The sequence below is a fragment of the Saccostrea cucullata genome, unplaced genomic scaffold, assembly GCF_032062105.1.
Source record: "Saccostrea cucullata isolate Sc308-1 unplaced genomic scaffold, CSIRO_AGI_Scuc_v1 ctg742, whole genome shotgun sequence".
Taxonomy (NCBI): domain Eukaryota; kingdom Metazoa; phylum Mollusca; class Bivalvia; order Ostreida; family Ostreidae; genus Saccostrea; species Saccostrea cuccullata.
Genome location: NW_026924788.1, coordinates 154,008 through 175,781, shown reverse-complemented (window position 1 = coordinate 175,781; position 21,774 = coordinate 154,008). Strand labels below are relative to the sequence as shown.

Below are 21,774 nucleotides of genomic sequence, written 5' to 3'. Positions count from 1 at the left end.
AGATACAAATCAAAACAAAATGAAATTTGTCTTTTATGTTGGTTTTAAAAAATCCAGTACAAAAAAAAAATCATCGTTCTTTTTCAATATTTCTACGACGCCCAGTTTCAATCGCAAGATTATGTGAAGACATTCTTATTTCTCATTTGTAAAGAGGATGTTTTGACTTTCTTGAATAATACAGTTTGTCTCTGAAATGAATTTTGTTGGACAATTAATTTCATTCAGGAGATTTTGTATGGAAATTTCTGTTATTATTTGTTTGATAATGTTCATTATTTATTGATTAATTTCTTGCCTCAAAACCAGAGAAATTCAAGTCCATAATCCAAAAGGTTTTCCCTGTTATTTACAACCCAGCTTACAGAGTGTTTGTTGAAATATTCACATTCATTGAACAAAGAATTATAACACATTCTCAGGATACAATTATCACTTTCTAAAAGCCTGTGCAAAAATATAAATATACGAAAATGCGAAATATCTTTATCGGAAGTCTACCAGTGTCAACATAAATCATGGCAGTATTCGTGCACTTTCAAACACCTAAAACATATCAAATAAAATATTTTTACAATTTAACTTGAATTGTGTCCACCCAATATTTCGCAACCATACTTTAATATGCTTGATACTGTCAGATATTGTCAATGTGTAACTGAATAAAACTCATCAATGAAAACAAAATAATTAAACTTGAAATGTAATTGCTTCTTAAATCCAGGAATAAAATAAAATTAGTATACTTATATAATTATAAGTATGTTATAATTGTTTCACTTTAATGAATAATTGAACAAAGATGTTACGGACAGATTAAGCTTTTGTCAAAATTCCTGGAAATAACAAAATCAATTACATTTATATGATTAAAATGAATAATTTAACCGCACAGATTTTGAATTTTAATAAATAGTAATAGGATTTTAAGGGACAAAAATTGTAATGATCAATAAGGATGATTGCAGAGAAATTGCAATTTGAGCATCAAAGAAAGTTTACAAATTCTTATTATTTTTTAAAATTTATCAGCGAAATCATTTACAAGCAAAATAAATCAAAAAATTTATTCCAATCAAAGCATCCATATTTTGTTTGTATAAGTATAAGGCAGATGTTATTTTTATCATTTATTACGTATATAAAGGCATTGATCTAAAATAAGCAAAATACATAATAAGTCAAAATTACAGAAATTGTGAAAATAACATTTGAGATATTTTACCTACAGTATACGCTTAAGAAAATTTGTTTACTGTAAACAGTCCAAGTTGAAATCTTACAGACTCATTATATATGTTATAACTTTGTATGCAAAAATACAATAAAGTGAAAAGTTTGCAATCAAAATAATTAAGTAAATCAAATCTTTATATGGTAAGGAAACACATAATCAAATATAAAAGTTACATACCATAAGATGCGTATGATGGACACTGGAGTAGAAATATACTTCTTTCTTGAAAACTTGTTACTGCTCTGATTTACAAGGTAAAGCGCGGTAAATTTATACTTATAATGAAAATGTATTATGACAAAATAGGAAATAACAAATCAAATGAAAGAGCCAATGAAATCAAAGAATAAAACTTTACGCAGGCAACTCAATCCAGATGCGCAATAGAACTTTTGGTTAATCAAATTTTAAGATTATATTTCTCAAAACGATATGAAAATATTAATAAAAACGAATAAATACATATAGAAATCGATTTCATAATATCACATCAACTGTCCTTAAAAATTAAAAAAAAAATTGTTTCAAGTAAATTTTATCTTTGTACCTAAAGGGAAAAAAAGTACGATTGAATGCAAAAGCAAAATGCATGTAATTCAAAAACAGAAAAAAAACTATCGATTCGATCGACAGAATTTCAAAAATCCAACATAGCCAAGTCAAACTGAACGTACTAATTAATAATTGCAAGACCAATATTCATGGACCATTAATGTTTGTTTGAAAGAATAAAATAAAGAATTTTTTTTACAAAAAATAAATAATTAAATATGCCAGATGACTTTTTAAAATGCATTTACATTTACTAAGTAAGTTCATTTTACTTGCACAGCATTTTTATTTCATTCTTTGCAGACCATTTAGTAAAGGTAAATCAACAGACCCGGGTCAGGAAAATCAAGGGTTTTCAACTACAGTGGAAATGGAAAGTGTTTCAAAACCAAGGTATTATATTATTAACCCAAGTACCTACACTGTGTATAGGAAACAAATATTTACAATTCGGTGAATTTTAGCCTGCTTTCTAGTCCCTCTCTTTTTATGAAATAGGAATAATTTCAGAAAATATGTATCAAATAATTTTTAAAAATGTGAAGATACCAAAATTAACAAAATAAATTAATAAATTTAATAAATTATTATTTGCTATATTCGTACAATATACATGATACCAAATATAACCCATAAAAGCTCGAACCTTTATTCCTGATGAGGTCGTTTGCACTGCTGTTGGCTCAAGGGTGTCATTTATGTGAGAAGGAAACCGAATTACAAATTGTCCCAGGGTCGACCTCCTGACCATTTATGCATATGTGTTTTAATATCCCTTAACAATGGATAGATATTGCAAGCCAACAAAATTAAACACCAGAGGCAGGATGCTATAGATTGAGGATCGGAGTAAGCATATCCTGCCGAACGGGCTTAACCGCTATAGCCTCCTTATCAAACTCGGGTACATAAAGAAATCCCAAGACATCCATTAGCAAAAAATGCCTTAAAAGATGCACGTGTCAACTTCTCAGTCTATGTGCATCAAATTCTTCAGGAACACAATAAAAATACTGACTTGAATTGTTGTTTATTTAGTTAGTAGAATCCAATTATCTTTTGTCTGATATTGATTATCAGATTTTTTTTCAGAAATTAAAATCGACACACAGTGTTTCCAAGATAATAGTTTATTATTTTAATTAATGGTATTAACAAAGTCGCTATAACCCTTACATAATCATTAAAATCTTTACAATTTTCATATGTTACCTGTTGATCTCCAACTTAACGTGTTTCTATATCAAGTGATAAAAATTACTAATCACAGGTACTTGATGTCACGCGGATCATCATAAATTGTACTTCATTAGATTTCTCCGTTTACCTGAAAATATTTTCCATGAACCAGATCATGACAAAGAGCACACGATGGGTGTTCTATGCCGACATAGTAACGTCATTCGTTTAAAGTCATCATTTCGTAAGTTCTATGGTCGATACAATGACCTTGTCAGCACATATATTTTATCATTGAGTCATATGCTGATATGAAGTTTTTCATACTATTTGTTAGTCCATTATTTATACACTGAATTGTCGACGGGTTTTTGGGAGTTGAACTATGTTCAATCTCCCATGGTCATCACGTATTTAACATGCGCAGTAATTTGTGTTGATTATATAGAGCCGAAAGCGAGGTTACTGTGTCGGCTGATTACTCCGATGATATTCAACAGAAAACATGCGTAAACATCCGCCACAAATAGTTCATGTCATTTTCTCCTGAATTGATCTTATTTTCATAATTTGAATTGTAAGTAAATGTAATAATGATAAAGTAATCTTATTTTGAATATTAGATTTCGTTCAGAGTAAAACAAAATTATAAAGAACCTCAAAAGTTTTTCGTTATGGAACTCATTTTTTGTGTGGCGTCATACACTGAAAAAGATACGATCGACAACTCTACATACTAACGGCAATCGGTAAATCTAGTCGTCCCGACGCCTGACGGTCCCAGATTTTTAGCAATTTCTTTTTTACCGGTGCACAGAATTTATTCAAACTTTTCATGAACATTTTCTTGGTTTAAATATATTCATTTATGCATAAAAACTTTAGGAAACTTGCGTATTTATTACTAAATCAGCAGTATCACCTGCCAAAAGCGGTAAATCTAGTACTCTGTTATAAATGTTAAAACCAAAAAACGGACACTGATGTTTTCGTAAAATCATTTCGTAAAAACAACAAAATGAAGTTTTTTTTTAATAAAAGGAAAACCTCAATTTCATACCAGATAACTCGTACGCACACAAACTCTCACATTTACATGTACCACTGCTTTTATGTTTGGTTGTTAAATATTTGTTTTAAACTTGGTATTGCTTTTTTCTTCACAATATTAAAAAAGATTAAGTTCTGACGTACTCCATGTATAATGTTCGTGTAATTGAAATACATTTATATAACAAACCTTTTAGCTCTTAAAAGGATGCTGTGTTAAAATCCACATTTTATCAACATTGATATTATTTCTGCGAAACTGAATTTTCATAACACATGGGTAAAGGTGCCAAGGAAAAATATCTTACGAATTTGAAGACTGTGAGCAGTGAATTATATAAATGATCAACCGCCTCTAATATGAATATAATGGCAGTGTCCATGTTTTGCAATGGGAAACCCAAAATATGTGTAGGATGGAAAAGTAATAGAAGGTGCACAACGGCAATATGTAATAAAGATTCTATGAAATTTTCGTTCAGTGGTGTAAGAGGAGTTGCGGATAAGAGATGGGTATACCTAAAGCGTTACAAACAGATTAGACGGAAATCCAGATTAATAGATACCCTCCCGCTTTTCAAGCAGGAGGTATAAAAAAGGAGTAATGCAGGCAGGCAACAATATGGCCCCTGCATTTTTTTGCTATTCAATGTCTCTGAATGTCTTTCTCAAAATTTTTGCAACTCAAAACATCTGAAACGGTTGTCTGTATTTGAAATAATAATATTATTCACTCACTTAACCTCCCGATCAAAGATTTTATTTAACACCACGTTCAACTCCCATGAGTGCTTTCAGTACTTTGATTTAAAATTATTTCCCGGTCGTGACAAGGAGCACACGGCGGGTGTGACCGGTTGGCAGGGGATGCTCACTCCTCCATGGCACCGGATCCCAACTCTGATGTTTTGGAATTCCAGTTTGCACTGCTCCTATTTTGTATTGTTTTATGGACTTTTGATCTGGAATACTGTTCGTTATCTCCATATGTTTCATCATCCATGGCACCTAATTTCACTTCTGGTGTTTTTCAGGGATCAGTAACTATTCTGCTCACAATTTTATTGTATCCATGGACTCTGAATTAAAATTTCTGTTCGTTATCTTCATTATTTTAATGAAAGAGAAATCGTTTGAAATGATTATAAAGTGAGATTTATAGTTATCTCACACGTGTGGGTGATACAGGCCGTTGGATAAACTTATGCTTTATCAACGGGTAGATGCTTTATCAATAGCTTTTCCGGTTTTGACACAATCCCTCGCTTCAAGATTTTATTTTATTGAAATTTTTATTTGTGAAAATTATTGCCCTAATAAAATGAATGATAATATCATTGAAAGCAAAAAGAAAAGACTTGTATATGTCAAAACAGTGTCTTATTTTATCAAGGAACCTGTATTGGCTACTTGAAGACAGACGTCCCCCCCCCCCATTAATTCGTCTTCGGAGAAAGTAAAGCCTAGCAGTTAAGTTGTTGTTATAAGATTCCTTTAACATCTTCAATAATGCTTTCTTATATTATACTACGAATGCCTACCTAGTAATGTAGGTGAAACTTACCAGGGATCAACAATGAATCTACAAGGAGGCCCCTAGCCCTGCCTCACACGTTTTGTACTGCCATCGTCCAGAGAGTTCATTTTCACGATCCCATGGTCCTTACAACATTCAATGAGATGTCCGTTCGATGTAAAGCTCCAGCAATTGTCACATAATGTTTTCAAAGACGCAGATAGCAAAAATTCTAAATTATGAACGCGATCTACTTTCTTTGGAGGCATGTAAACATCAAGGGTGCTACGTCATCAAGTTATACGTCATCAATTTGAATAAGCAATCATTCATGTAGTTTCGCAGGGGAAGTCTCAAAGTTTTGCTGAAAAAAAAAGTCGTATGAGATAAATAGGACATCTATAATTGTGTAATTTGATATTGGCTTTATCCAACTCGTTGAAATGGTGTATATTCGCTCGGCAAGCATCGCGAATATATAGACCATCTCAACTCGTTGGATAAAGCCAATATCAAATCACACAATATAGATATCCTCTATTTATCCTATGTTTACCCCTTTATCCCGTGGATATAGCTCATGTAATATTGTTTTCATATCCCACACTTAAGTGCAGTTATGACGTCACAATGGTTTTTGCGTTAGCGTGATGAAGTAAAATAGAGCAGACTCCCATATAAAAACAGTGTAAAACATCGGTTGTGAAGTATTAAACATGGGATACATAGAATCTAACTACAACACATGGGAGATCCTACATATATATATATATATATATATATATATATATATATATATATATATATATATATATATATATATATAAAATATATATAAAACAATGTTTCATCAATTACTTATATTAATTTTTATCTCTACTCTGCCTCGATACATCCCAGTGAATTCGTCTCATAATAGATACAGATGTGTGCCAAAAGTAAAGATAATTTTATTTTTTCTCTATTATAACTCATTGAAAACAACATTTTCTAAAAGCACTGGTTTAAGGTAAGTCACTCGTCAGCTTTTTAGAAAAGTTCACGCAGAAGCTTTTACTTCAAAACTACTTATTAAAATTCAATTTTTATAACATATTTAAATTCAACAATGTAAATTTTTGAACATTCAATGAAAAAACTGCTCAAAAATCTACAAAAAAGCAAGATTTATGAGGGACTATTTCTTTTGGTGGAAGGATATTTAGCAGAAAATTCTGCGAATCTGCACATTTATAAAATGTAATGTAATGGAAATTTAGCCTCACATACTTTTACTCGGAGAATATTTTCCGTTTTGATATTGCTAAAAATATTTAATAAAGGTCTGAATTTATAATTTTAGACTAAGTTTTACACCTTCCCTCAACAAACTCTTCCAAAAAATGAAAATATATAAAAGTCAAGATCAAATTTACACCATTTTTTGCCTGAAAATCACATATTTTGACAAATATTTCAAAATTAACATCACTGACCCCACCTTTTTCTTTCATTATTTTAAACTACTCGATACTTGTAACTGATCAGCACTCAAGTCATAAAAAGTTTGATATAAGAAAAATTTTTCTTATTAACTATTAAGTTTTTTAATACTCCAAATATGTTGTTTTTTAGTGCAAAAAGGTCACACAATAATTTACGCGCATTAATTTGCAAGATTTGTTGAATGATAAATATTATTCAAATTATTTTACGTTAAATAAGATTATATTTATTGCCATGCTTACATCTAATCAAATATGATAAGGGTTAAAGTAATTAACCAAAGAGATGAAATTTAAGTGCAAAAAGGTCAACTTAAATGTACCGTAGATCAGTAGCATACACACTGACCCCCTATTTTCCTTGCGATTTTGAGTTACACTTTATGAGTACTTATCCAAAATATACTTCTCAAAAAATCCTTGATATAACAAATTTCAGGAGTGACTTACCTTAACAACAATTCTTGACAGATTTTACCATAAATATCTTGATAATCCAAGAATTTTTTGCAGTTGATAAAAACAGCAGTTTTATCTGAGAACCAGATTAAAAATAGTGTGAATGTATTTTAAGTGCGACATGAAAAGTTATGTCACCAACTCGCAATGAATTATTTAGTGAACGATGATCTTGAATTTTAAAACTGATATTAAGTGATGAACTAACTTTTACTAAAAACTAAATATGTAATAATCTAGATCTGTATAAAAAAGATAGCGACACATTTTTTGGTTAAAGCATAGAAATAAAAAATAAAATTGGTCAAAAATTGACCATTTGCCGGTGATTTTACAAAATTTAGTTTTCATTGAAATATATAAAGAAAAAGTATAATTATCTTCACTTTTGACACAGATCTATATAACATATTACACATTTCATTTGTAATTAAAAGCTTTACTGGCAAACTCGTTACGGAATTTCTGTCGTCAACTTTCCATCTGCATATAGCCTTTTTGTATATCAGTTGATTCTATTTGTTAGAGCATGTTCTGCGTACGAACAATTTATTTAAGGAGGCAAGCAAAGACATGCGAGGGACGTTCAATAAATAATGTCATCGGTGCTCGGAAAGAAGCAAAAAACGCTTTTCGATGATTTAGTCTGAATGATTTAACTAAAACATTCTCTTTTAATTAAAACACATGTCCGGAACATTTTTATTCAATTTCTAGTTGTTTTTAGAACACATTTTTGAGTATGACCCTTAGTATACTGAAATATGGAAGATCCTATGTTTTCCTGTACTTGATTTTTTTCTTTCTGGAAGGTTTTTTTTTTCAAGTTTGGGAAATAAAACAAGTCAAAGGTTGAAAGTGCTGGCCAATGTTGTTGTTGTGACAAAACATTAACTTTCTTTTTATCCCCGGAACCCCTTTACTCCTCATGGCCTGTGGGTTTGGACGCTGTCATAAGAAATTTAATGTAGTAGATTCCTCATTCTGGCTCATCCTCTCATAAACCTTTCACTTTTTTGCAAAAAAATTGCTTTTTAGGCTCTTCTAGAAATTGAAATTACTCCTCCAATAATAATTTAAATAACAAGATCACTAATATTTAAGAAAATAGCATATAAAACTATTTTAGGCCTCTTGCTATTCTTTGCTCTTTTCAGACCTTTGCTTTTTGTCAAGCGTATCTCATTGTTAATTTGTTTTGAGGGTTTAAAGCAAACTGGATTCAAGTTTTACTATCTGTTTGAATTTCAGACAAACATGGATAAGTACAATTTTTTTTATTTTTTACAATAATTGGCTAGATATTCCTACACGCTGTCGTTTACACTCATTTTTTCAAAATATTGGGTGCCCTTGGAGTATTAAACATTTTTCTTATCAAATGTTTCTTTAAAACAGTGTGAACTACCTCCAAAATGATGTCTATCAAATTTCCTATGTGTCTTAAAGTCAATCAAACATACTCAGTGATAATTGGTTGAAATTTCGCAAATATACATCGGTTGTTGTTTGATGTCCATTATATCATTTTTGATCATTGATATGCACCTGCTCATGTTTGTATAAAATAGACATTGATTGCTGTAAATTTCATATATTTCAGTTAATATATTTTGGGAATCTGAACAAGTTTTACCGTAGCTTTAATGGAAGTAAAGTTTAATTTGACTCTAGTTTACTGATTCTTGACTATTCATTTTGAATGCAGTGTCTCGACTAGCCCTTGTTTTCCAGCTTCTCATAATAGAACTATGTGATGAAAAGTGGTCACATAAACTGTTATCAACCCATTGAAGATTCAATAATGAGAGAAAGTCAAGCTTAATATCATATGATTTCTATGTTGTATGTCATCGAGCTGATGACGTTATTCATTGAACGTCCTTCGTATACTGTATACGTTGATGATTGAACGAAATCAACAGTCTCCTTTAAAGTCAAAATTTCGCAAATTCCATAGTTGATACAATGATTTTGTAACACACATAAAAATAAAATCTAGTCGAAAGTTGACACGTCCTCATATAAATTGTGTGGCTATTATTTTCACTCTGAATTGTGTACATTTTTCGTCTCCTCTATTTATTCATAATTATGATCATGATTTTTGTGCATTTACTAAATTATTGCCAGAAATATTTTTCTTGTTGCAATTATACAATGTTCATATATTTGCTTTTTCTGAAAGCAAAAAATTCTTTGTCAATTCATGATATTTAGATTTGCGAATGTTTGCCCTATTATAAGATTATATGAACAAGTCGATTTTACACCTATGTGAAACACTTTCGTCGTGTGACCATGAATTGATTGTTTAGTCATACACGATCTACGTAATTTCATTGTGGCATCAAAAGTGATCGACGTGTTCAACACATTCAAATTATGCCGTTGAGTTAAAAAAAATAAATTATTTATGGGATAAAAACATTAGTATCTTACTGTTTGTAATAAATGAGTCACAAATAAAAATATAAGTAATAAGGTATCATTTTTTGAGTTCTATTGCGATGTCAAACGGGTTGGCAAATGATCAAATCTTCCATAAAGCCCTTCGGGCGTTATGGGATTTGATCAGGTGCATGACAAACCCGTTTTACATCCCAATAAAACTAAAAAAGGATACCTTATTTCTTAGGTATATTAATTATGTAATGTTAATGAAAAATTAAATTTTGTATCATTGTTTATCTTTAGGCCAATAAAGATTGCAGAATTTGCTTCCCATGTTCAGGATATGCATGCTGATAGTAATCTGGAGTTTTCCCATGAATACAAGGTAATTACTGAAATGTGTCTTAAAATAACAATTTAATTCAAAATTCATCAATATCAAAAGGTTGTAATTGTTCGGTACGTTAACTTATTTCATATATTTCATTACATCAGTGTTTTACAAATGTATCTTGTTTTCAATTCATTTTAGTATTATATGTTTTCCTCATTGCATGTGAAATCATTGGATGGACCTTTTGTAATTTTTTTATCTGTCATTTAGCTAATAAAAGAGACCTGCGCAACCCACAGCACAAAAGCTGCGGAGATCCAGGTTAACAGAATAAAGAACCGATATACCAATATTTTATCTTGTAAGTATTTGTAAAATTAGACACCTCTTGAAAAATTAGTCAAAAAAACTATTTCCAAATGGATCTCAGGGATATCTACTCAACTATGTTTAAAGCTACTTATGGTAAGAATCAAAAGTGGTACACGATTTGTAGACTAGAAAAATTTACAGAAATATTCGTATGCACTAGCTTTTACAAAATGTTTTCATTTTTTTAAAATGCTATTTGTACTTTACCAAAAAAATATTGATTTTCATTTCATTTCAAATTCAAATATAGGAAAGTATATTTATTTGACAAATGCTCCTTATGAAACTCTATGATAGATTATTTGAGTTAAATGCAAAATTTATGATTTTTGTAACCTGTCATCTTTTGATTAAATTTTACCAAAATTTACAGTGTATTTTTTATGCTAAGTTATAAACAATGATGCTACTGAAGCTTCACTTCTTTATCAAGTGCAATTCACTATACAAAAAGATCACATAACTTACATATTATACTCGAGTTTTACACCTTTATAGTTTATGGGACCATACTTTTTTCTGTGTTTAATGTGTAACACCTTTAAGTCGTTTTTAGACATATTTAAGCGCGTTTTATTTAGAGACATGTTATATTAATATTCTTCGCTTAATTTTTTCTTTCGATTTCGAAGAAAATCATTTCATATCATACTTTGGTATATTAAAACAGATGACCACAGTAGAGTTAAACTGCTTCCAACTGAAGATGACGAAGGTTCTGATTATATAAACGCCAATTACATTCCGGTAAAATGCCTACTTCAGATAAATTCCTAATTTAATGATGTAATATTTCAAGCATGAATCAATGCACGTATATTCGTGTACGTATTTTATAAATTCCTACTCTGTATTTCTCTTGTAAGGGATTTTCTTCACCAAGAGAATATATCGCAACACAGGGACCTCTACCATTCACTCGTGATGACTTCTGGCGAATGATTTGGGAGCAAAATGTCAGTATAATTGTTATGCTAACACAGCTGGTAGAGAGAGGCCGGGTAAGTGTTTTAAAAACAGATACTTTGTTATGGAAAGTTAGTACATCTTGAATATGCTTCAGAGTTATATGTTCGAACCCGGAAAATATATCAAACTATGAATATTACAGCGAAAGTGTGATATATACTGGCCAGAGACAACTAGAGAACCTGTATATTACGGAGACCTTGTGGTTGAAATCGAATCAGAATCTACCCTTCCAGATTATGTTCTAAGAGTGATGTCAGTGAAGTTGGTAAGATTGCTTCTTATATTTGAAAATACAGTTTATTACTGAGTTGTTGGTCTGTTTGTTTCTTACTTTGTTGTTTAACTTCTCTATTAAAAATTTTTACTCACAAGGAGACGCCACAGCTTGCCAGTGGAGGGCTTCAATTTTTGATTTAAACTTTACACTCAGGTCCCTTGAGCAATGGGGGCTCTTTATTGTGTCAACACTGCGACCATAGTTATTACGGTCTCAGCCAAAGGACCGGTCTCCGCGCGTCCCACAGTGGGATTCGCATCCGCGACGTCAGGATTAATCTTTACTCCGCATGTAATTGTTTTTATGCTTAGATTTACATCTAATAACACTACCATACAGCAAAGGTTATGACCAGTCGAGCGAGGGATGCTTACTCCACCTAGGTTTTTCAGGCTTAGACCCAGGTTTTTTTCATTGAAGGCAAATCTGACAAATGCTGTAACTGTACGGATTTTTAAAAAACAAAACATATTGAATTTTATCTCATACGTGTGGATGATACTACCAGTTGGATAAAACTATGCTTTATCCATTGTTGGATGCTTTATCAATAGCACGACCGGTTTTGACACGATCCCTAGGAATAAGATTTTATTTTATTGATACTTTATTTTTAAAAATTCTTACCCCTATAAAATGAATGATAAATAGCATGAAAAAGACGCTACTTGGCTACTTGAAGACCGATGTAACCCCCCCTCCCCAAGTCTCGTGAATATATACACCATTTCAACTCGTTGGATAAAGCCAATATCAAATCACACAATATAGATATCCTCTATATATCCCGATGAGCTTGAAACAGAAGATACCACAGAGTCTGACACATCTGTTTCATATTTTTCTTGAAATGAAGTCAATCGTGATCTAACAACCGTAAACGCAATGACTTTAACTTTTCAATCGGCAGCTTACTTATGCTATGACAACTTTCATTACGTGCATACGGGGTTTAGATGACACTCAGATAATTCGATACGCAAGAGCATGTTCTATGTATGAGCTAGGAGGGGTAACAAACATGTTCGCGAACTATCTCTACATTTACAAAACCACAACTCAAATCAGAATGAAATTCGGCGCATTTAGCGTTAAACACATGTTCTATAAATAGAATATGACTTGTTTGCTCTGTGTTTGTGATGTCACAGTATGAAAATGACGTCATTTGTGCAGATCAATTGACAAAAAATGGTTGACTCAGTCGTACTGGAGCAACGGACGGCTGTAAATTCAATCGTTTATCTTGGAAAATCCTTTGCAGTAGTATACATGTATAAGAATTTGTACACGGTTTATGAAAATGAAAGACTTGCCAGAAGTACAGTTACTAATTGGATTGATTGTTTTTGTGAAGGAATAGAGATGTTTATAAATTATGTTTATTCCGTCGTGTTGTAAATTTTGAATTTACCGGTTGGCAGTAAATACAAAATTTACAACATGTCATGTTGTAAATTTTGTATTTACTGACACCCGGTAAATTCTCCCAGTAAAAGCAAGATGGGTAAGAAATGTGTCATTTGGTAAGCGATTTGATTTGAAAGACTGCAAACTGAAAACTAGAAAAATAGTTAATATAATATAAAATACCTTAACAATAATATGTTTATAAAATCCTTAAAATATTGTTTAATTTACACTTAAAAAATATCAGATATAACAAAACACAAGGCACCCATACTTTATCCACACTGAATAAACGAAGGTCACATGACAGAGAACACGGGTTATGGTTATCACCATGCTCTCTCTGAAAAAGAATATCCTTATCCACCGATACTGTTGTCGAGATTTGGCCATTTCTGACAAATAGACTGTGTTTTGTTATAAAAAAAATAATAATAATTGCATGGTAAGAAATATAATAGCAGGAAAAATCCTTCACCTTCTGAAACAGAATGCTGCGGATCATGTCACCTGACCGCCTAGATCACGTGATTCGCACATTGAAAGAAAGGTTGCAGATGCGCGTTAAAATTGGAGAGGACTACTTAAAAAAATCAACACTAAAACTTTTTCATTGCTTTTATAAAAGTTATTCAATTAGTTTGCGAATTTTTTGATCATCCCTCATATTTCTTAAACGAGGTAGGTTATTGAGAGGCAAGTTGATGAAACAAGAATATCAACAGTCTCGTTTATTGTCATCATTTCATTAGGTCTATGGTCGATACAATGACCTTGTCAGCAGCTACAATTTATCATTTAGTCAAATGCTGATAGGTGTTTTTCAAACTTATTGTTCTACCAATATTTAAACACTGAATTGTCGAAGGATTTCTTTGTTATTTCCCGATCATGACAAGGAGCACACAGCAGGTGTGACCGGTCGGCAGGGGATGGTCACTATTCCATGGCACCTGATCCCACCTCTGATGTTTTGGATGTTCATGTTTGCTCTGCTCCAGTTTGTTTTATGGACATTTATGTCGAATACTGTTCCGTATACTTCATAGAAGTATCCTCGTACCTCATGTTTTCACGTTCGGTTTCGCTGGGATTCATTTTAGCTAACGTGGGGTTTATATTTCTGTGGAAATTATGTTTTTTCTTTCTTTTTTATGTTTTTGTACTCAAAGAATGAGGGACATCTGCAACTTTTTACCCAAAACTTTTGAACAGTTCGTCCTTGGTCTTACTATTTTTTTACAAGAGTATTCCGTGCAAAGATTTGCTTGGGTTCCAATGTATTTTACCTTGACATTAAATCTTGCCCTACTTTGCAAAAATTTCTTAACTGTAAGCTTAGCAAGAACCATTTAACGGTTGACGTAGGGCTTTTACAAAAATATTAATTTTCCTTGCGGTTTATTTAAAGATTTCATTTCGACGATCCATATGAACAGAAAGTGCTAGGGCTTTTATATTCCACATGATTTTTGAAATGCGAAGACCTTACTTTGGTTATCTACATATTTAACCTCATGACCTAGTCTAAGAATTTGACCTTTACCTCTTGAAAGGATTATGCTTGGGCTCATGATTGTTTTTTGTGTCAAAGTTTTTCTTGAGGTACCAGCACCTTATGTAATTGACCATGGGCTTTGATCTTCAACTGCAACAACTTAATTCTCTGCCACAAATTTTGAAATGTAGATGTTATGGATTTCAGATTCCACATGTGTATGCTTTTTGATACGACATTATTAGTGTAGTTAAGAGTGTTTCTTACTTTCTGAAGACTTTAAAGACTTTAACTTTGGTAATAACTCCTGAATTGCTGTTTGCAAGGGTTTTCATACAGTATTTCACATGTAAACCTTTCATTTTTTACTTCTTGAAATTGACCTCGAAATTTTAATTGATTGATTTGTTTGTCTTTTTCCGATAATTTTTTTACTCATAGCACAGGAGTCTGAAGTTTTAATCGTCAAAAAAAAAAAAAAAAAAAAAAAAATTCCGGAAAAAAATTTTCCTACCCTTAACTAAAAAAACCCCAGGATGGCAACGTGTTTTGGGGGGACCCACCTATACAAATAGATCTGGGCTTGGTCGGAAAAATCTCGCAACTAATTTAGTATCCGGAGTGTTTGTCCTATTTATTCAAGTTAAGAAATCAAATCTGCTTGACGACTACGGGCTGTTCATGGCCTGTTTTCCAGTTTGACAGCTCATCCTGGACTCCATGCCACTAAACCGGAAGTGAACTCCGAGGTGAATATATGACGTAATTGAAGAAAAGAACCAAAAAAAATGCATGTAAAACTTCATGTACAATTTTATGTTACCATACGTGATCAATAAAAAGATATATTTTTCAAACAAAATAATGCTTTATAAGGGCGCTTAGTCTAACTGTCTGGCTCTTTGTCGACATGGCTTTTCAGTGATTTAAATTTGGCGCTTGTAAAAACTGAATTATCTGTCCTTGGTATACATCGTCGTACAAGTAAGAAAAAGAATAAATAACTTTTTAAAGTTCTCTTAAATATATTTAAAATAACTGAATAAAATTACGTTGAACAATTATTTATTTTATTTCATTTGAACAAGTATTCATAAACGTCAATATACACTGCGAGATTCTCTTCCGGTTTAGTGGCATGGAGTCCAGGATGAGCTGTCAAATGGAAAAGGGGCTAGGAACGGCCCGTAGTCGTCAAGCAGATTGAATTTTTCACATTAAATGAATAACAAAAACGCTCCGGAAACTGAATTAGTCGCGAGATTTTTCTGGCCAAGCCCAGATTTATTTGTTTAGGTGGGTCACCCCAAAACACGTTGCCATCCTGGGTTTTTTTTAGTTGAGGGTAGGAAAAAAATTTTCCGGATTTTTTTTTTTTTTTTTTTTTTGGACGATTAAAACTTCAGACTCCTGTGCTCATAGAGAGACGGCACCATATATATCAAGATTTCACACCTTCACTCTGCATTCAGTGCCACTCAGATGCACGACCTTCCGATCATAGTGCGATTGCAAATGAGCTACTGTGACAGTTTTGAAATTTTGTTTACATTTGCATGAGCTGTCATCAGTGGTTTTTAAAACGGAAAAAAGGGGGCAAAGATGACATAGGTTTATTATTGTAGCACATGGGTCTCTTTTTTATCATTACAATGTATCATTTTTTCGTGTTTGTTTTATTTGTTTATTGCTTGCTTTATTTAATGATTCTTTTTGAGAAAGAGGGTTAACTTTGTAATTGTTCTTCTTGCTTTAACACAGTCACTTTTTTCTGCAATAATATTTTTATCACAAAGTATTCAAGGTCTTAGCTTTGAATTAATGAACTACCCAGTCCCAGAATGACAGTCATTTACACTTTTAAAGAAAATGTACTGCTTAACTGAGGGGGTACTCAATGTAATTCGAAGTAAGAGACATTGTGTAAGTATTATACTATTAGTTTCAAAATTATTACAAAAACAAGTATCATAGTATGATAATACCTTTCTTTCTTTTATTGTATTGTTATCGTGTATAAAGTATAAAGTGATGAGGAGCAAATATAATAAGCATCAATTTCAAATTTGTTAATAAGGGTGATCGTGCAAGAAAGGTTAAGCAGCTTCATTATCTGAAGTGGCCAGATATGGGTTGTCCAGAAACAACTTGGTTACTCTTGAATTTTGTTGGGGCTACACGTCTATACTTGCCCCACAATGATCCTGGTCCAATAGTCGTTCACTGCAGGTAAAAAGAAACTTCGCCAAAAACATATTTTCATTAGTAGCATGTTCAAAGAGACATGACAAGGTTTGATTTATGGCACAGCAGATACTCAAGAATGCTGCAGCAGAATGTACATATATAAATATATTTAGAGGTGGCAAGTGTGCATGAAATATATTAGATCATAATCTGAATCATTATATATGAGTTTCTGTATGTGTATGTTTCTTTATCATTGCATGATTATGCATGATATTGATATCATTCATTATAAACATCATCCTGCTTGACTCTATCATATAGAAACATTATATATCACTGCAGGGTGACAGCAGAAAAACAGTGAAACAATTCTGCTTTTTAGCATGGCCTGATATGGGTATTCCTGAAACATCTGAAACTATGCTTAAATTCACAAAAGAGGTTAGAAGTCATTTGCCTCCTCCTACAACTAATAGAGGACCTCTTGTTGTACATTGCAGGTAAAGCATTTCGAATATTGCATGATTCGAACAAAACATTATTAGCATGTAAACATGTACTGTAAATATTACTTTTTTTTATTTTAACTAATATTTTAGGACTATAGATGTAATAACACTTCAACTTCTAATTTCTATTCTAAAGGTTTTCCCCACAAATTTCAATGTAATATTTGTTTTCATCTCTCCTTGCCGTTTTTTTTTTTTAAATATTCAGTTTGTAAAAGGGTCTGCCCTTTTGTTTTAACAAATGTGAATCCTATAACCTAAGTATACTTTTAAATATTTCAAATTTGTAATGTGGTTCTGAAAAAATTGTTAACGATTGAAAAGATAATAGACAATAGGTACAACAAACAGCCATTGTTAATCAATTAGAAATAGTTACATAAATACATAGGCAATGGTTTCAGAGGAGTTAAAAATCTATACACTGTATATATATATGAGTAATGTTATCTTTTTTGTAAAGAAAAAAGAACGCATTTTAAGCACTGTCTTCTATTTTAGCGCTGGAGTAGGACGTACCGGTACATTTATTGCTGTTGATTATTTGATGCAACAAGTCAGCTCCAGTGATGTCATCGACATTTACGATTATGTTATGAAAATGCGTAATAATCGTCCAAATATGGTTCAAACTGAGGTAACGAATTGTAAAAGAATCTATATATCTTTTGAAAAAAAAAATAATCATTCTATTTCAGGAATTTGGGAATATGAATTTCTTTTCAAAATATTAAACCAAGTCCACCTCCCCTAATTAGCTCTCTTTGGATTAGTTTAAAGTTTTTAAAAAGAGTCCTCATTTCCCATGTAGTTTAATAATTTAACAAATGCTAGTATATATTTAAGAATCTAAAATGATATTGACCTAATTAGAATGAATAATGTTGGCATGAAACATATATGATATATCAAGCAATTTAACGAATTAATGTTAAAATAGATTAAAAGTCATTGTATATTCTCGCACATACCACAGGCAATTCATGAAGGTTATATTCTAGTATTATGTTGATAAAGAAACTTTTTATGGTCATTTCAGAATTATGATTAATGTCAAGAATTTTTTGAAAGAAAAAGCATGCAGATAATCAAACCGTGGTATTGATTGTTTATTATGCAGTGGAGGAAGTTAATATATCAATGGTATTTTTTTACTCTTCAAGGACCAGTACATTTTCATCCATGACTGCATCAAAGACTTTGTCAACAGAAGTGACGAGGACAGTGACGATGAAAACGAAGAGGGTCAAGTGGATCATGAAAATCGTAAGTCTGTTTGAACATGTGCAGAGTATGTTATACAAAATGTTTGGGCTTGTGATATGATTTCCGAGTATATGCTTAGTTATCCACGCGATTTAACCGAAGAAAGTCTAGTGTAACCTTTAAACTCAATTTCATGACAATCACTTCCAGAATAGGGTGGACTTCAAATTACATGTTTTAATTGTTATAAGAAAGGTACAAAGAAAATTATTATCATAATACTGTTTAAAATGTTACACGTAGGCATATTTTTCATGAAGCGCTTCATGAAATAATGTCTTTGTGGTGAGACTGTGTGATTCACACACCAATAACTCACACAAAACTTAAAAACATTTCTTAATTGTACATCAGCATTTTTACCATGGAGATGCATTACGCATTTTTTTTTTCAAAATGCGTAATGCATTTATCTTTCCTATACATATGCGTCGGTGGCAAATTGGAAGTTGGGAAGAGGGGGTAATCAAAAGTGGGGCTAAACCAAAAAAAAAGGTAAACCCACATTTTCAATGCCTATATTATGTATATCTTTGCAAAAAGGGGGGTTTGTCCCCTAGTCTCCCCGATTGCGATGTCTATGCTATACCCATATGCATGTATTTATATAACAGACTCGGCATTTCAATAGAGTATGGTTTGACATACGGCCACTGATATGTTTACCCTAATGGAATACTTCTTTTACCTAAATTAGAAACGTAATTTAGAAGATATAGATATTTACGTTGGGTAGGGGTATGTTAGAGACGCCACGTAAGAAGAATGCGAGGCCTAAACTCTATCACATATTTTAAAATTACAGATTCTACATCTACCGAACTTTTTACAGACTAGAAAAAGAATTATAAAAGAAACAAAAGTTATGCCATTAAACAATCATATCTAAAAGACCCATTTCCCTTTCATAACATTTACAACAACCTAAAAATTAAAAACACCTATACCTCAGATCATGAGATTATCACCGAAAACGTATCCAACCAGGTTCAATTAGTAATCATACCTAAAATTTGAATAATATTGACCAAATCATGCACTTTTTTCAAAGTGCGTTAATATGGTCAATATTAACGCACTTTGAAAATAAAAATAGTTTTTTTCAAAGAGCAAAAACTTGGTCCCAAATTTAACGCTCTTGGACAGAAATTTTCAAAGTGTGTTGTAACAGAGCACTCTACCCGACTGAGCTATCGTGACAGTCACATTGGAGGTAAGGAATGTGGAGGGACTATGTACTGTTCAATAAATTATAAAATTGATCACTGAAGAATTTTAAGGAAAATCAATAGAAGACCTAGTGGAATGTCTTAGTACTAAATTTTCGTTGAACTCTGCTTACGACATTATAAGGAGATGCTGGTTCTGTGTTACATTATGTAGATATTTCTTTTCCAACAAGTAGTAATTATAGTCCATTATGGAAGTTTCAATGACTTACTTTGCATTGAATGTTTCGTGTTAAGTATACTTTTTAGTAATGTTACTGTTCGTTATCTTGATTTATTATACTTTCATGTTAAATACTAAAATCTGATTGGTTTAGACGCAGGTAACAATCCGTTCGATTACCCTGAGCCTTAGCAACACACGTGACAACGGGTAACACAACGGTAATGCCACATGCGTGGAAATTATGCGCGTACGGTTCACCGTAGAATTCTCAAAACGTCAGTTGCGCGTTTGAAAGAACCGGAATTAACTTGACGTCAATAAAAGCATGCGTCCGATAAAGCTTACTTGAAAACAACAAACGACAGACGATACATGCTTGCGAGTGTAGGAAACATGCTTGCGAGCCAGAAATAACGAAACTTTATATGATAAATGACTCGAATTCGAGTATCAAACAAACAATAAGGAGATTAGTGAACCGGTGAGTGTGAAAGCTTTCTATACATGAACGTAAAGACGATCGACGGTTTTTTTTTTGCTGACGTCCTAAATCAATAAGACATTCAGTATAATAAAATAAATGGTGCCTGTTTTGTAGGGTAACATTTGAAATTGACACCCCTCGGAAAACCATTGTCAACCTCCGCTGACGCGTCGGTTGACAATGGTTTTCCTTGGGGTGTCAATTTCAAATGTTACCCTACAAAACAGGCACCATTTATATAATATTTCATTTCTGAAGTGCAATCATAAGTAAAACATTGTACATTGTAGCATAATCATCGTTCGATTCACAAGCTTAAACAATTTGTTATGCCCAAAAAAGTGAAAATTAGAAATTATCAATCTTTTGACTTTATTTTCAGCTATATATGCCAACATGTAAGGAAAATCATCATACGTTGTGTTACACAGGTGTGAAAGAAGAGCATATAAGCAGACTTATTTTGTGAACAAATTTTAAAATTAGCAAGGGAGTAGTATTATAATTTTTTCTATCATACACACAAATACATGAATAGACATCTATGAAGGTATTTTCCAGGTATAGGTGCAACACTTTATATGATGTTTTAACTTTACATATTTTTTATTTCAATAAACAATGCATTTTATTTGATTTTTATCTATTGTTTTCTATATTCCCATCATATGATATGATTGTCAATGATCAAAAACTGTTATACTGCACAATAAAATTTGTATTTTTGTGTGAGTATTTTTGTAAGAGAAAATGTTGATGTCTTTTCATTGTTAATTTATAATGCAGGATTACCATCACAAAATATATGTTGTAATTTTCCAATTTCACAGTATCTATAGATTTATAGCATTTCTCTGTGTGAGGGTGTATATGTGTGAGGGTGTGTGTGTGAGTGAAACTTTTGATGTACTGTTTTAAAATCATGAATAGTTTTAGCAGTATGATTTATTATCGTTTAAGCATAATAAACATGTACTCTATAGAATTCTAAAGAAGTTACGATTTTCATTATGTAACTGAAAATTTAAAACAAGTAAAGTGATTATATCTACCTAATTATTACATTGCCTACCTTTCTTTCTTATTTGCAGTTCTATATAATAGTTTTCCTTTTTAACATTGGATTGATTTCATATGCTTAACATAATTCACTTTCAGTGAAATTAATAACGAAATTTAATTAATCACAATTGATT

At 31.9% G+C, this 21,774-nt stretch overlaps 1 protein-coding gene across 2 annotated transcripts in view; it reads left to right on the top strand.

Moving 5' to 3' along the window:
• Positions 1-21,774, top strand: part of LOC134267292 (receptor-type tyrosine-protein phosphatase S-like) — a 35,937-nt gene extending 14,163 nt beyond the window's left edge. The window contains exons 14-23 of one of the 2 annotated variants that reach the window (XM_062749515.1): positions 2,093-2,182; positions 10,175-10,256; positions 10,476-10,566; positions 11,248-11,324; positions 11,444-11,578; positions 11,689-11,814; positions 17,267-17,424; positions 17,935-18,070; positions 18,597-18,699; positions 20,961-21,774. In XM_062749515.1, coding sequence (XP_062605499.1) covers positions 2,093-2,182; positions 10,175-10,256; positions 10,476-10,566; positions 11,248-11,324; positions 11,444-11,578; positions 11,689-11,814; positions 17,267-17,424; positions 17,935-18,070; positions 18,597-18,699; positions 20,961-20,980 — 1,018 coding nt within the window. In that variant the 3' untranslated portion in view covers positions 20,981-21,774. Of the gene's footprint in view, positions 1-2,092; positions 2,183-10,174; positions 10,257-10,475; positions 10,567-11,247; positions 11,325-11,443; positions 11,579-11,688; positions 11,815-16,811; positions 16,964-17,266; positions 17,425-17,934; positions 18,071-18,596; positions 18,700-20,960 lie in introns of both variants that reach the window. The other variant, XM_062749516.1, reaches the window with a different exon arrangement.